Here is a 15,639-nt window from a genome sequence, read left to right as displayed (position 1 = left end):
TTTGCTTCAGAAGGATTTTTCTGTTCTGATACACATTATTTTATTTTATTTTGCATTGGTTCTGATACACATTTTAATCAGCAATAACTGCCATGCATGTGCACATACAAGAACTAAAATATGCACAGATGTAAGTAATGAGGAAGAATTAGAGGCAGTTCATGCCGCAATCTATGAACTTCGAAATTTAAATCCCTCTTAATAAACTAGTGAGATATACCAACAAATCTGACTATAACAATACGAGTTGTTGCTTGCTCTTTTTTTCTTAATTACTAAAAGGGCAAGCAGAATTCAAAAAGGTTATTTGTTACTCGGACTCCCTTCATACGGTTCAACTAGTGACTATGAAAACGCATACATATCACCATTACGCGAAGGGAATATTTGTGCTGATATTCTTGCAAAGGTGGGAGCAAACTATTTAGACTCTTTGACTATAGTTAATGAGACTCTTCCTACTATGTCTTTGGCACTTCTAACGGACGTTCAAGGAGTGTCATTTATGAGGACCTAGTTTTTTTTTTTTTTCATGTAACAAAAAAAAAGATTATCTTTAAATTTAAAAAGTTAATTTTAAATATTAGATAAATCATACACAATTAATTTTCCCCATTTTCATGAATTAAATATAATTAGAGTCACACACTTCAATCACAATAACATTACCAACTATATACCCACTAATATATCTTGTATAGATTGCATATCTCTCTTAACTTTCATCTATTATTTTATCAAAAATTAATTACTTATATATATTGTGTCCCTCCTTTTTTCTAACTAAAAGCAAAAGTGAATAAAAAAAAGTTGATATATTTGATCAATATATCATTTGCATATTTAAGCCTTTTTTTTATAAGATAATTCAACATAGGCTTTTGTAAAAGAAAATCAGCATACTTCAAATATTACTAATAAAACACATACAATTTTTTTTGGTAAGGTACACACATACAATATAATATGCTGATAAAACCCCCTAATAAAAGAGTTATTTAGAATAAAAGCACCCACCTACTATGCAATAAAAAAAAACACACATACTTTATTATAAAAAAACAAAAAAAAAAAAAAAAACGCACATGATAGACAAGTTTTGGTCATTTGGAGTTCTGAAATTGTTTACACATCCACTCCTTATCTTAAGTCACGGACAGTATTCCGTAACTTAAGTAACGTACATGGATAGTATGGTAATTTCGTAGGACACGCCCTAGAATAAGTAGGGTAGCAAAAGTAATTCTCAAGGAATATAAGCAGATGGAGACAATCTTGGGCTAGCAAAAGCAGCAAGAGGAACTTTTTTCTGCAAAGCAAGCCCAAATAACTCATCCATGTTCAAATCCACAGCATCATTCGGTAACTTCCAATCAAATGAATGCACCAAAGTTCCCAAAATGTATTCAACAAGCACGATCGCCATTCTTGCCCCAGCACAAATTCTTCTCCCCGCACCAAATGGAATCAACTCAAAATCATTTCCCTGCGGATCAATTTTAGCATTTTTACCACTCAGGAACCTTTCAGGATTAAATTCCAAAGGATTCTCCCACACATTTGGGTCTCTTCCTATGGCCCAAATGTTCACACTTAGTCTAGTGTTTTTTGGTATGTAATATCCATTCACTTCACATGGTTGTAAGGAAACTCTTGGCAAGTTTAGTGGTGTTGAAGGATGTTTTCTAAATGTTTCTTTGCAAATTGCTCGTAAATAAGGAAGTTTTTGAATGTCTGATTCTTGTAGGCGACGATCTTTGCCTATTACTTGGTCCATTTCTTGATGAGCTCTTTCCATTATTTTGGGATTCTTCAACATTTCTGCTAGGGCCCATTCTATGCTACTTGAAGATGTATCTGTTCCTGCGATAAATAGATTCTATATACACAATAGTAAAACATTATTATTGATGATTATAATTAAAACAATTAAAATTGTTTAAAAAGTAAAACAATTACATTAAAATCTAAGAAATGGTCCAAGGTTGGACCCTCACCATTTTTAGTAAAAGTAAATAAATTTTATAATAACAAAACATAGATAACATATCTCATTGTCCTGCGAGCTTAGCTCAGTTGGCAGGAACAATACATTTTATATGTCGGGGGCCGGGGTTCGAACCCCGGCCATTCTACTTATCCATCTTAAAGGTGAAATTCCTAACCGCTAGACTACATAAACAAAACAAAAAAGATAACATATCCCATTTATTTATACTTATTTTCATGTAATTATAATTTTTTTTCTCAAAATAATATAAATTAAAATATAAAGAATAAATTTGTTTTCCTAAAAAATTGAAATTATAAATTTCTAAAAAAAGTATAATAAAATTAATTAACTTTTCTGAATTTATACTTTTTGATCTCACTAATGTTTTGAAATCGAACTCATTAACATCTAAAATGAGTGAGGGTTATAATTATAAAAAAAAAAAAAAGTGAGGGTTATCTATTACTAATATATTAAAATCAATTACCACCAAAATTACTAATTTATCCTTATTACTTACGTTGCAAGTTTTATATCCTTCATTGTAATTTCACTAAAAAAAATAGAACAATATAAGATAAATATATAAAAAAAGATGATATGTTTAAAAATAGAAACAAAACAGATTATAGATTGTAACAAAACAGAACAATCTATACTCATAAAAAATAGCAACAAAACAGATTAATACAATTAAGTCAATAATCTATTAAAAGAAAAAAACAGAATAAAATAGTCAATAATTTTTTTATAGAATATATAAGATGAATATGCATAAAATTAGGAATATAGAAATAGAAACATAAACAATATTTTCCATAAGAAAAAATACTATTAACTATTAATAATAATAATACAATAAAGTTAATTACTATCAAATTTACTAAATTATCCTAAATATTTATAATCAAATTTCTAATTTTTTATTAAAAAATACACACGGGACTATTATTTGTGACAGATACATAAATAATTAGATAATTATAATCAAATTTATTCATTTAATAAGTTTTATAAAAAATAGCACAATAGTTTCACTTATATTTTTACAATATTATATAACAATTTTTTTAATATTTTAGTCTAAATTTTTTAATATTTTATTCTAAATAAATTTTCTACCATAATATAATAACAAACATAAATATCGAATAAATGTCAATGACTCGTGCGAAATCACGGTCATCAAACTAGTTTTTGCAATAAAATGAGTGACGCAGCATCATGAAATGTCATTCATGATATTTCCATCACTTATGTTTCCTCATATTTATAGATAGACATTTTGCTATTTTACATGTACTGCAAATTCACAATTTTTTATTTTAAAAAGCAAATTCACTATTTTTAGTTTTAATATGAATTTGTATTTGTCAATGTATTAGTACTAATTTGAATGAATAATGTTTTTTTTTTTTCACCATCAGTTTAATCTGGTTCGGGAGTTCTAAATAATGTCTTTTTAGTTATAAAATAAATACGTACTTATGATTATATTTCTTGTCATTAGCAAATAAATATCCAAATTTATGGTTAAAGTAAATATCCATCATTAGCAAATAATCAATGACTCACGAGAGCTGGATTCATACTTATGGTTATATTTCTTGTCACACGTCTTCCATATTTTGACGATGAATAGGGATGTCAACGGGGCGGGGAATGTGCGGAGGAAGTTTTCTCGTTCCCCGCCTCGAAGTGCCTGCGGGAAAGTTTTTGCCTCCATCCTCATTCCCACGGGAATATTTGTCCTCATCCCTATCCCCACAAATTCCCACAGTACCCGTGGAGATCCACGGATATCGAATATTAACAATTTTTTTATATTTTTCGGTCAAAATTATGACAATAGAATGACATTATTTTTTTCAGTTTTATTTTAAAAAACAAATATTTTACATCTTTCTTTTTAAAAAAAATAAAAACAACACATAATGCATTCATAATCAAAAAACATTGCAAAAGCATTTGACTACTAATAATCATACAAAACCTAATAGCCAAAATATTCCATAATGTATAGCAAAGTATGCATAATCATACAAAAATTCATAATCAAAATAGCTCAAAACTGTCAGAGAAAATAATGGACAAACTCTTCAGTTACTTTTTTTTTTAATAATAATAATAATATAGTTATGTATATATGGACGGATTCGGGGAATCCGCAGGGACGGATGCGCCTTCCCCGATCACCGTCCCGAAGTGCCCGCGGGGGAGTTTTTACCTCCATCCATGTTCCCACGAGGAAAAAATCCTTGTTTTCGGAGCTCCAAACGGGGCAATCCCCGCAGGGATACGCTCTGACGGATGCAAATTGACATCTCTAACGACGACATGTCTTTGTTTTTATTTGTACTTTATCGTACTTTACAATTACAAGTAAGATAAAGGATTAAATGTACATACCAAGAGTAATGCCTTGATGTTAGTGAGTGTTAATTTCTCCCCATTAGAATCTTCGTTACTTTGAGCAATGAGAATGTCTAAGAAATCAGGCTTAACCCGAGGATTTGTATGACTAGATGCCACATGCTCCTCAATCATCTTTGTCAACAAAGCATCAAACTTTTTGTGTAAACTCTTCATACTTCGTACAATTCCTTGAAGATCCAACCAAGCAAGAAATGGAATAAAATCACCAATGTTAAAATATCCGGCAGTTGTCATTAGCTCAACAACCATATCCTTAAATTCATTTGATTCAGAACCTTTTGTTTCGAACACGCGACGGCTCAATACAACTTGACCTATCATATTGGCCATAGCACATGTCAACATTTCGGCCACAACAATAGATTTGTCTTTCTTACTACAATCGTACATTGTATGAATCATATGACCCACTTCATCCGCACGAACTTTCGACCAGTCTTTGAGAGCCTGTCCGCCGAACATGTGCAAGTTACTTAGTTTCTTAAGTAATTTCCACCTAGATCCATAGTCTGCAAAAACCATGTCTTGTGAATCATAAGCTATGTGAGTTGCGCCGGCATTTTTCGGCCTATTGGAGAAATTTTGGTCAAGTGTTTTGAGAAATGCTTTGGCTGAAGAAGGAGTTGATGCTACAACCATGTTGTTTGATCCCATTTTTAGGTACATTATGGGTCCATATTTTTGTGACATTTTGAATAGGGTAACATGAGGCATGGTTCCCATTAGTGGGAGTGCACCTACAATTGGATAACATTTTGGGCCCGGTGGAAGTTTTTTAAGGTTTTTTTTTAAGAGAAAACTTATGATGAAACAGGTTATCAAGAAAATGAAAAAGGAGATAAAAAGTTCTTTGTAAAGGAAGGTTTGGTATTGAGTGATCATCACCATGGTTAAGCTTTTTTGCTATAATTTGTGATTAATTCAAGAGATTGTGAATGTTATAACTCTTAGGGTGCAACTATTTATAATTATTCACTTCGGTTGGTTTACATCATTTCCTTTTTAGGCAAATTATTTTAACCAAATTTTGGTATCCTTACTGTTCTGGGCCGAGCGTCGAGCTCGAGCATCAGAGGGTGTCGAACAAACACGATCCGAGCAAGCCTCCAACGGTCTGATACTCTTACGTATCGTAACGGCCGTAAATCGGAATGATGAGCATTTACTGCACATCAAGGCCTCCAAGCCGTTTTCCGGCAGCCACTTGATGGCCATTAATGTCATCAAGGGTCTTGGCCCAGCGCTGGGGGCTATATATATGTGACTCCACTTCATTTGCAAGGTACGCATTATTTAGCCAAGAAAACCTTCACAAACACAAACTGACTTGAGCGTCGGAGTGCCTGCAGGTACACAACCCCCCTCCGCTTCAACAGGGGTCTCAACGCTCTCAACCACCATAGTTGTTAAACGCTCTCAACGCAACTCTTCTGGTCAACGCGATCACTTACCCATCCTAGTTGTTAAACGTGGATACATCAATGTGCCTATAAATTCATTAGCTCATGATATTTGTAGGTAAGACCAAACTCTCAGGATGCAACTATTTATAAATTCAAACCATCAAGACCATAAATGCAATATGCAGTTATTAGAAAGAATCCCTTGCGTGTAAGATTAGAATATTAGAGAAAATGTGTAAGATTATTTGAAAAAGAAGAGCTTGTAGTGTGCAAAGGAAATCTAAGTCATTCATTGGTCAGGATCTGCTGCGAAGAATTGTCAATCAATAATATTCAAATTTCTTAATTCCAAGATTGCAGAATGCTCACTGATGTGAGACATTTCTAAAAACGTGACATTTATCACTCACCTGAGGTTTAGAGGTTTGCCTGTTTGACAAATTGTTTGTCAAAAATGCTCTTTTGATAAAATGCTTGTGAAGAATGCTAATTCTTGAACTACATTAACTTGGGTGTATTTAGGTTAATGCTACCGTAGTGGACCACCTTCAAAAATAGTCTACCGTAGATAAGTGATCTACCGAATATGAATTTTACGAAATTAACTGTTGGATTGAAAGTTTATATCGTATAGATCATGCATAAATTTTTTAAAATTTTTTGAAAATCATTTGATATGTTATTGAGACCCATCAAAATTTACGTTATTTAATAAACCGTTAATCTTGATGTGTCTTAATAACATATCAAATGATTTTCAATTTTTCTAAATTTTTCTATGGACGATCTATATGATATAAACTTTCAATTCAACGATAGATTTTGTATAATTCGTATTCGTTATAATGTTATTCATGACTGGTCCACCATGGACCACTTAATGAAGTGGTATATATTAGAATTTACCGGTGTATTTATGCTTAGCTTTGGATTTCCCTTTCAATAAGGAGTTGTGATTTTAGCTTTTAATAAGGTGTAATGTTTTCCCTTTCAATAAGGAGTATTGTTTTCCCGACTAATTTTAACATGGACCAGCCTAGCAAATGGTCCATCATGGTCCATAATGGAGAAAGTCTAATTTACCTTTAGATTGATCTATAACACATAATAATGTCATGCACCATCAACACATGATCTTTGATCCTTTCATCTCAATTCTCTCTCTCTTCATCACTCATAGTCATATCTTTCTCTGCTAAACTAAAATTTTATTAAAAAAATTATTAAAAAATTTGTTAACTTATGTAACGTTTTTAAGTTTGGAACTAATATTTTATTTTTAAATTTATCGTTAAAGAGTTAGCAGATTAAATACAATAGGATTAAATAAATTTTTTGTCTTTAAAAATATAACATTTTAATTTTATTCTCTAAAAATAAAAAATAGCATGTTTTCGTCCCCCAAATTTTTTATTTTTTTTAAAGTAGTCTAGTGACTAGTCTCTCACACATTTAAATATGAAAAAATATGGAATTCGGGATTCGAACCCCGACCATTCCAATAATATATTGGATAGCTACCATTTAAGCCACGGTTAAGAGACTTTTTATTTTGTTTTTTTATCCTTGATGAACATAACTTTGACATGTCTTTATATTTATTAATATAATATGGACAAACAGATATTTAACATAATAGATGAAAATAAAATTGAGAAATTTTGAACATAAAAATGATATTTTCAACATATGTTTTTATAATATTTGTGTTTGACACTTTTGACTTCATAGCATCAGAGGTTGCAAGTCTTCTGTAAAGAGTTTAAAATGTCATGCATAATAATTTTGTATCTCCTAGATCAATATATTTTATTTTTAGGAAGAATTGATTTTGTCATTAAAAAAATATTAGTGGCGCAACTTAGTGTCTGTTTTGTTGTTCATGCATAATATAATTATTCTATATTTATTAAAAATTAATTCGCCGGGAAAACGGAAAAATATATTATAATTGTTTAACTTTTATAAAAAAAATACTTTAAAATTTGACAAAATGATACTTATAATCTATTAACTTAATTTCAAGTAACGATTTAGTCTTTTATATGTTTTTTCTCATTGTTTTACTCTTTTTTGGTCCTTCATCTATTGGCCAAATCCATTCAGGGGTCCTATAAGTTTCATGTTTGTGACAATTAGGTCTTTTAAATTTTCTAGGTAACAAATAGGTTTTTAAGTTTCTTACTTGTTGTACCGTTACGTTTCTAGTTATTCTACGTTTACAAAAACACTTACGTGGCGGTTAATTATGATGTTAAGTATGATGAATTTAAGGTTCAATATGATGTTAACCATAAAGTCCAGACAATTGAGGCACAACTTGAAGGACAATAATGATGATAAAAATAAGAGAAAAATTATACACTATAAATTATAATCTCAAAAATCGCTCAATGTTTTAACTAACAAATTCGCCAAATTGGACTAGCATTCGCTAAAAAGTTTGATTTAAAAAATAATTTTTTTTAATCTCACTAGTTAGACTAAATATGACTTATGAAAGGAGGTCCCGAGCGTCTGTCTTGGCTTTATAACGGTTTCCTTTCTGTAAAGCTTCAGTTTCAGAGGTCAGTAATCTTAAGCATGTTCTTGATACCTACATTGCTCTCGCGTTCGCCTTGTCTAATGGCTTTGAGAGAGTTTTCTTCAAAAGTGACTGTCAACAGGGTGTGCATGCTTGGCGTAATGATTGTTTGTATGCGAATGAGCTTGGTACTTTGCTCTCAACTTGTAGTTCTATTCTCATTTATAATGTTAATTACAACATAGTTTATGTTAGGAGGCAAGTCAATAGAACCGCTCACAATCTTGCTAGAGCGTCTTTACTTTAGTCTAGCCGCAATGTTCATCATTTTTAGTTTTTTACCACCTAGTTGTATCTCTTCTATTATATTGAATGAAATGCAATGAGTTCATTTTGCTTTAAAAAAAATCCACTTGCATATTTTGTCCTACTTTTTCTTTTGTTTCATTGAAATCAGTATGTTTGACGGAAAGAAAAGAAGAAAAGAAAAAAAGAAAGAAATCTCCTATTCATCTTAAATTCAAACATTAAATTGTAGGTAGGACCGACCAGACTTGTTTGGGTTAAAATACTCATGATATTTTAATAAGACTTAATTAATAAAATGGTCCCTTAAAGACATTTTTGGTTTTAGATTGGTCCCTTAAAGAAAAAAAAGGTCTAAATAGGTCTCTTAAAGAAAAAAAAGTCCGAATAGGTCCCTTAAAGACATCTCCGTTAATCAGTTTGGTCCTATTCGGACTTCTTTTTAGGGACCAAACTGATTAACGGAGATGTCTTTAAGGGACCTATTCGGACTTTTTTTTCTTTAAGGGACCTATTTGGACCTTTTTTTCTTTAAGGGACCAATCTAAAACCAAAAATGTCTTTAAGGGATTATTTTACTAATTAAGCCTTTTAATAAAATAACAATTTAACACTTTTTTTTGCGCAAAAAATATACTTACTAATTTGAACAGTAGCTTAGTGGAAATTTTTAATGTTAAAGATTATGGATTCAACATTTGCAAGTTGAAATTTTTGTATTTTATTCTGTTTTATTTTCTAAAAGAATAAATTTTAACAAACACCATGATTAGAACAAGTTTGTGAATGTTTGGATAACTTGCAAAATGAAATTCATGTAACGTGAATTTAGCCCCAAAAGTGAGTTCTTTTAAAGCTAGAAATTGAAGCTTCCACTTTAAAGAAAATCAATTCCATGCAATTAATTGTCAATGACATGTGAACCTATTTACCCATAACTTTCTTCTTCTTCTTATTCACATCACCCACAACCATTCAGATCTGTCTTTTCCCTTTGTAATTACACAAATATGGAGAAATGGAAGACATCAACGTCCAATAGAAGATTCTGGAGAACTATCCAATTAATTTTTATTTCTTTTTTATTATTGGGTTGGGCTTGAGTGAATTTTGTTCAAAAATTTTTAAATGTGGTTTTTTTCTGTTAATTATTAGTTAAATTAAAAATTCATTTTGGTAATCAGACACCCCAAAAGCAATTTTGATCTAAACTATTCAAACAATATAAATTGGTGAAAATCACTTTTACTAAATGTGTCCAAACAAATCAATTATATATTCGACTCACTTCTAATCAAAATTAATTCTCTCAAACTCAATTTTTTTCACTGAAGAACCAAACACACACTAAGTTTTGTCGCTTATAAAAAAACACACTAAGTTTTGTCTAGTGGTAAGGGAATTGAATATATATGAGGTCTTATGTTCGATTCTCACCAATAATGTTGTAAAAAAAAAGAATGAACAAACAACATTAATTGAGGAGCATAATAGTGTATTGGACCACCAAGTATCTGTTTGGTAAGTCCAATAAATTAGCTTATAAATTATAGGACTAGTTTAATTATAAGCTTGTTTGACAAAAATGAAATGTGTTTATAACTTATACTAGCTTTTTACATTTTATTCCAAATTTCTTTTTTCATTGAGCCAAAACATAGTGAGCCCAAAATATTCCTTTTACACCTCCCTAAAGTTTTCTTATTCAATTTTTTAACAACATAATTTAAATAATAATATTTTAATAAAGAATAAAAGTAGGTGGTGGTGGATGGCCGGTCAACAGTCTGGTCAACGTCGGACCTCAGGTGGTCCACGGCAGCAGGACCCAGATTTTCCAGCGGTCCGACAGCGACAGACCGGTAGCCGACACGGCGGTGCTCCGGCGCTGGCAGCCACCATAATTATTAAATTTTTAATAATAAATATAATATTTAATTGTTAATATTTTTTTAATTAATTGTTAATACAGTATTATTTATAAAAAAAACATTTTAAAACTAATTAAAAATCTGTTTTTAATGTTACAAAAAATCAGTTTTTTAATATTTTTTCTTAAAAAAAATCAGTATTTTTATTTCAATAAAGTAAATCATTTTTAAAAGTTTGTACCAAAAAAATCGTTTTTAAATTAAAAAAATTATTTCACAAAACAATTTATTTATAATACATTGGAGAAATGAATATAACTAAAAAAAACAGTTTATTTAGTTCCTAAATCAGCAGTCCCGACCCCTAGTTGTTATCAACAAACTATATTGCCTCCATGTTTAGTAATCAGACTATCAGAGTTCCTGGTAAAACATACTTACAGAACTACTTGTCTGAAGTTTGTGAAAGAAGGTGGTGTCTCCATCCTGTTAACCATATGCATTTCCAAGCAGAATTCCATCATGTTTAGAAACATGGATTGGCTGCATTTCAAAGCACCCAAAACATGTGATTCTTCCGTTCAAATTGAAAGTCACAATATGTAATCAAATTATTGAAATAAATACCAAAAATACTAAACACCTCTCTATTTATGTTACCAACCAAGGCTCAACTTACATGTTACGGGCAGAAATGGCGTGCAACAGGGTGTGCATTTTTTCGATCTACAGAACCTGCAACAAGGAAAGGCATCGTTAACAAATAGACATAACACAACAAGTATATATCTGAATAATCATCACAAGGATACAAAATCAAAGTTTATAACATAATGAAGCAACTTTAGATGACCCTTAAAGATAGAATGCCCAACCTTCATATTCGAGAATTAAGAACAAGGTGCTGTAATGTTGTAGCAGTTGACAGCTGTAACAATAAAACTCCTAGAAGTTGTCATCTGGGATGAATCCCCTTTGCAGCATTTCATCATGGACACGGAATGCCTCTTTCAGGTTGTCTTTAGAGACATGCCCATTTATTAGTGATGTGTAAGTTGATTTATCAGGATTGATACCTTTATCAATCATCTTATGTAATACCATCTCGGCCTCTTGCATTCTACCTTGCCTGGAAAATCCACCAAGAATTGCGTTGTATGTGACGAGATCAGGAAGCAGTCGTTGTTCTTCCATTTTACTAATCAAGAAAAAAGCCCTATCAAAGTTCTCTTCCTTTACAAAACCATTTATAAGAGTATTGTATGTGATGCAATCGGGAGGAACTCCTTCTGAAATCATCTTGTTCAAAAAGTCATTTGCCTTTGACAAATTGCCAGCACGCAAATAGCCTTTTATTATGGTGTTGCAAGTAACAAGGGTGGGCTTAATACCTTTTTCTTTCATTTCATCCCACAGCTTGAATGCTTCAGACACAAGACCTAAGTTGCAAAACCCATTTATCAAAATGCTAAACGATATGTAGTTGGGAAATATTTCCCTGCTTGTCATATCACGCCACAACTCCTTCGCTTTATCCATTTCACCTATTTTGCAGAAGCCATCCATCAAGGTATTATATGTCACAACATCAGGCTTAAGGCTCCTCAGAGTCATAGTGTCGAACAAACTAAGTGCTTTAGTCATGTTTCCATCCTTACAATATCCATGAATGAGAGTCGTTAGAGAGTAGAAATCGGGAAAAACTCCCCTTTCCAACATCTCCTTAAACAATTCATCTGCATCATCAAGCATTTTCCCCCTGCACAATCCATTCAACAAAGTATTATATGTAACCACATCCATAACGCAACCCTGGTGGACCATCTCATTCCGCAATTGGAGAGCCCCGGACACATCACCATTTCTACAATACCCATTAATAAGAATAGTATAAATAACAGTATCAGGAACTAACCCGACACCTTTCATCTTCTCAAAATATTCCAACGCCCGACCAAGTTCCCTGTTCCTAGAAAACACCCCAACAATCGAACTAAAGCTAATCAAATCAGGAACAACTCCATGCTGCAACATTTCATTAAAAATCTTCTCCGCCCCACAAACATCCTCCTTCCTACAACTGTCTACCAACAGTGGGTTAAAAGTCGCAGCATCGGGACACAATCCAACCCCCAACATCTCATCCAAAACACTCTTCGCTCTCTCATAGCTTCCCTCCTTACACAAACCATTAATCAAAGAATTATACGTAAAAAGTCCCGGCTTCAACCCTTTACCAGCCATAGAATCCACCAACCGAAAAGCTTCCGAAACAAGCCCCCGATGACAGTAAGCATTAATCAAAGTATTATAAGTTACAAGATCAGGATAAACACCTTTCTCCTCCATCTCAGACAAGAAAACCCTAACATTATCCAATTTCCCATCTTTACACAAAGCATTAACCATAATATTCAAAGTATAAACATTAACCTTATTCCCACTCCTAACAAAATCCTCATAAACATTCCAAGCCAAATCAACCCAACCAACCTTAACAACCGCACCTAAAAGCGCATTACAAGCGTTAATTGAAATACATAAACCTTTTCCTCTCAAAATCCTAAATGCCTCGGAACCTTCTCTTAATTTCCTAGCTTGAACATATGTTCTTATCAACAGATCAAAAACAATGCCATTTTGATGTAAATTTTTACTCGAACTCGAAATGAGAGAATCGATTACCTCAACACGTGAGACACCGCTTTTTCTGATGATCCTGAGGAGAAGTGATTGAGCTTCTGGAAGCTTTTTTGATTGAACTAGAAAATGAACCATGGAAGCTGTGATGGTTGGATTTGGACACGTGGAGGCTATTGTTTGGATGAGATTGGGAAGTAGGAGAGGGTAATTGTGGCATTTTTGGAGAAGTTGAGGGATTAGGGTTAGGGTTGATGATGAATTTGAATGGAGAAGGTGGTTACGGAGGGAAGAGAGATCGTTTTGCTTTAAGCGGAAGAGGAGTTTGTCGATTAAGAATGCGTCTGGGAGAGAAGAGGGAGAGGGGGAGGGTTGTTGGTGGTGTTGTGCGGTGGGGAGAGAGGAGAAGGAGGAAGAAGAAGAAGGGATGTGTGAGATGAGAGGGTTTGTGAGGGTTCTGAGAGGGAAATGTGCGTTTTGTGAACGTGTTAGTGTTGTTGTCATTGAAATTTGAAGAAGAGAGTGTTGCAGGAGATGATGATCGGAGATATTTGACGGTGGTTTTGGGTTAGGTTTGGTCGGAGAAGGAATAGAGTATCGCCGGCGGAGGAATGTGGGGGTAGCGGAGGAATTCAAGTTAAGTTATTTGATTGTAGTGTTTATACGTGGTACACTAGCTCTTGGTACGAATTGGAGGCAAAAGACTAGACAAAAAATCTAAATTTTTGTTTCTCACTCGGTATAATTTTTTATCATTTGTATAAGTTATCTAAAATATTAAAATAATTTTTTGTTCATCAAATATCGTACAAACATAAAGACAAGTTTTGTTCAACAACTTAAAGTTTGTCTTGTGTTGTCATGTTTGGTACTTATATCTTGTAGATAAAAAAAAAAGTACTACCTTCGTAACTAATATAAGGGTGTGTTTGGTCTGCTAAAAAATAGGGGATTGAACAACTTTTATTGTATGCTATTTGATTTAGAAACGGATTATGAGACTGCTGGAAAAAATAGGTAGTAAGGAACATAACAAAAACAAGTACTTTTGTCCATCACTGAACCACATAACAATTTTTTGTTCATAGTACAATAATAAAAAAAAAACCAAAATACCCATTCTATTTTTTAATTTCACTCTCATGTACAATTTTAATTTGACTTGTATTATCTTATTGTGTCTTGTACTGTTATGTTGCGATACACTTTTTAAAATTTTTCTTATTTTGCGAATAAACGCACCGTAAGACACTTTTTAAATATTAATTTTTATTTTTTTTTAATGATAAAATTGTAAAAATAATATCAATTATCAACAAAATTAATACAAAAATCCAATTTCTTAATCATCATAATTTTGTGACTGTGGTCTTATATTTATGGACTGAGATAATATTAACTATGTAGAGTAAAAGATATAGGAGTGTGCTTCCGTTCAATAGGCAAATCCAATTCAATCTGAATTTTAATTTTATACGAATCCGTTCAAAGTTGTGTTCAATTCGAATTAAACTATCAATTTTGTCTGTAACTATCAATTTCTCTCCAATATTGTCTCCGGACTATTAAATATATTAAATAATATATGAATTTAATTTATATGCACCGTCGGTGTAAAGTTATTTTGCACATGCGTCCAATAATATACCGACACATCATGTATGGTAATTAAAAACACATGATGTGTCACATTCATTAAATGATGTGGCAACGCGTCATTGGATGTATGTGTAAAAAAAAATTACACCGACGGTGCACAACAATTAAACTCATAATATATAAACTATTATTAATACAACAATTTACTCTTGTAACCAAAAAAAAAATACAACAATTTACTCCCTTAATTCTTTTAAAGAACATGAGATAAAATGATAGTTTTTTTTGGGTCTAGTAGACTAGTGGCTATAAATTTCACCTTAAAGGCAAATAAGTAGAGGATGGTTTCTCTCCCAACCCCCCTCAATTCTTTTCTACCCCCTGAATTTCCGTTTTTGCCCCTGGGGGTACTGCGATTTATACGAACCGAAATAAGCTGACATTCAGATAAATTTCGGTAACCACTTACCGAAATCTGGGACATTTCGGTTCGCAGGTACCGAAACAATTATTTCGGTAAACTTCTACCGAAAATGACCTAATTCCAGCGACCAACGTACCGAAATCTATGACATTTCGGTTTGCAGATACCGAACAAACTGACGTTCGTTTTTTGTGTACCGAAAACGCTAATGTTCGGTTTGCAGTTACCGAAATGGTCTAATATTTGGCTTCGGTGAATACGAACCGAAGTTTTTTGGCAAAAATGTTTCAAACCGCAAGGGGCAAACTTGGATTTTTGGGGGGTAGAAAAGAATTGAGGGGGGTTGGGAGAAAAACCATCTAAGTAGAGTGTCCGGGCTCCTACATAATATATGCAATATTCTTACTAATCGAGATAAGCCGGACAGAAAAAATATAGTTAAT

The 15,639-nt window shown here is 32.5% G+C and overlaps 2 protein-coding genes across 3 annotated transcripts; both read right to left on the bottom strand.

Annotated features, from left to right (window-relative positions):
* Positions 1 to 879: 879 nt before the first annotated feature.
* LOC123923518 (flavonoid 3',5'-hydroxylase 1-like) lies at positions 880 to 5,610 on the bottom strand. The gene is made up of 2 exons (XM_045976207.1): positions 4,403 to 5,610; positions 880 to 1,879 (listed from the first exon to the last, which is right to left on the bottom strand). Exons 1-2 carry the CDS (start codon positions 5,315 to 5,317, stop codon positions 1,247 to 1,249), a joined length of 1,548 nt encoding a protein of 515 aa, XP_045832163.1. The 5' UTR covers positions 5,318 to 5,610; the 3' UTR covers positions 880 to 1,246.
* A 4,487-nt stretch (positions 5,611 to 10,097) lies between these two features.
* On the bottom strand, positions 10,098 to 13,904 carry LOC123923517 (pentatricopeptide repeat-containing protein At5g01110). 2 transcript variants are annotated; one of them, XM_045976205.1, is made up of 4 exons: positions 11,409 to 13,835; positions 11,213 to 11,268; positions 10,975 to 11,076; positions 10,098 to 10,550 (listed from the first exon to the last, which is right to left on the bottom strand). In XM_045976205.1, the coding sequence occupies exon 1, from the start codon at positions 13,675 to 13,677 to the stop codon at positions 11,479 to 11,481; it is 2,199 nt and encodes a 732-aa protein (XP_045832161.1). In that variant the 5' UTR covers positions 13,678 to 13,835; the 3' UTR covers positions 10,098 to 10,550; positions 10,975 to 11,076; positions 11,213 to 11,268; positions 11,409 to 11,478. The 2 variants fall into 2 exon arrangements, with proteins under 2 accessions (XP_045832161.1, XP_045832162.1); XM_045976206.1 differs by lacking the exon at positions 10,098 to 10,550 and having other exon boundaries at positions 10,783 to 11,076; positions 11,409 to 13,904.
* Positions 13,905 to 15,639: the final 1,735 nt, after the last annotated feature.

This window comes from Trifolium pratense, linkage group LG4 (assembly GCF_020283565.1).
Source record: "Trifolium pratense cultivar HEN17-A07 linkage group LG4, ARS_RC_1.1, whole genome shotgun sequence".
Classification (NCBI taxonomy): Eukaryota; Viridiplantae; Streptophyta; class Magnoliopsida; order Fabales; family Fabaceae; genus Trifolium; species Trifolium pratense.
Note: the sequence above shows the minus strand (reverse complement) of the source record. Positions and strands in the feature narration are given on the sequence as shown.

Coding starts and splice junctions, on each gene's coding strand:
- LOC123923517 (XM_045976206.1), bottom strand. CDS start 13,677: ATGACAACAACACTAACACGTTCACAAAACGCACATTTCCCTCTCAGA.
- LOC123923518 (XM_045976207.1), bottom strand. CDS start 5,317: ATGGTGATGATCACTCAATACCAAACCTTCCTTTACAAAGAACTTTTT. Junction 1,880..4,402: donor ACATCAAGGCATTACTCTTG/GTATGTACATTT, acceptor TTGTGTATATAG/AATCTATTTATCGCAGGAAC.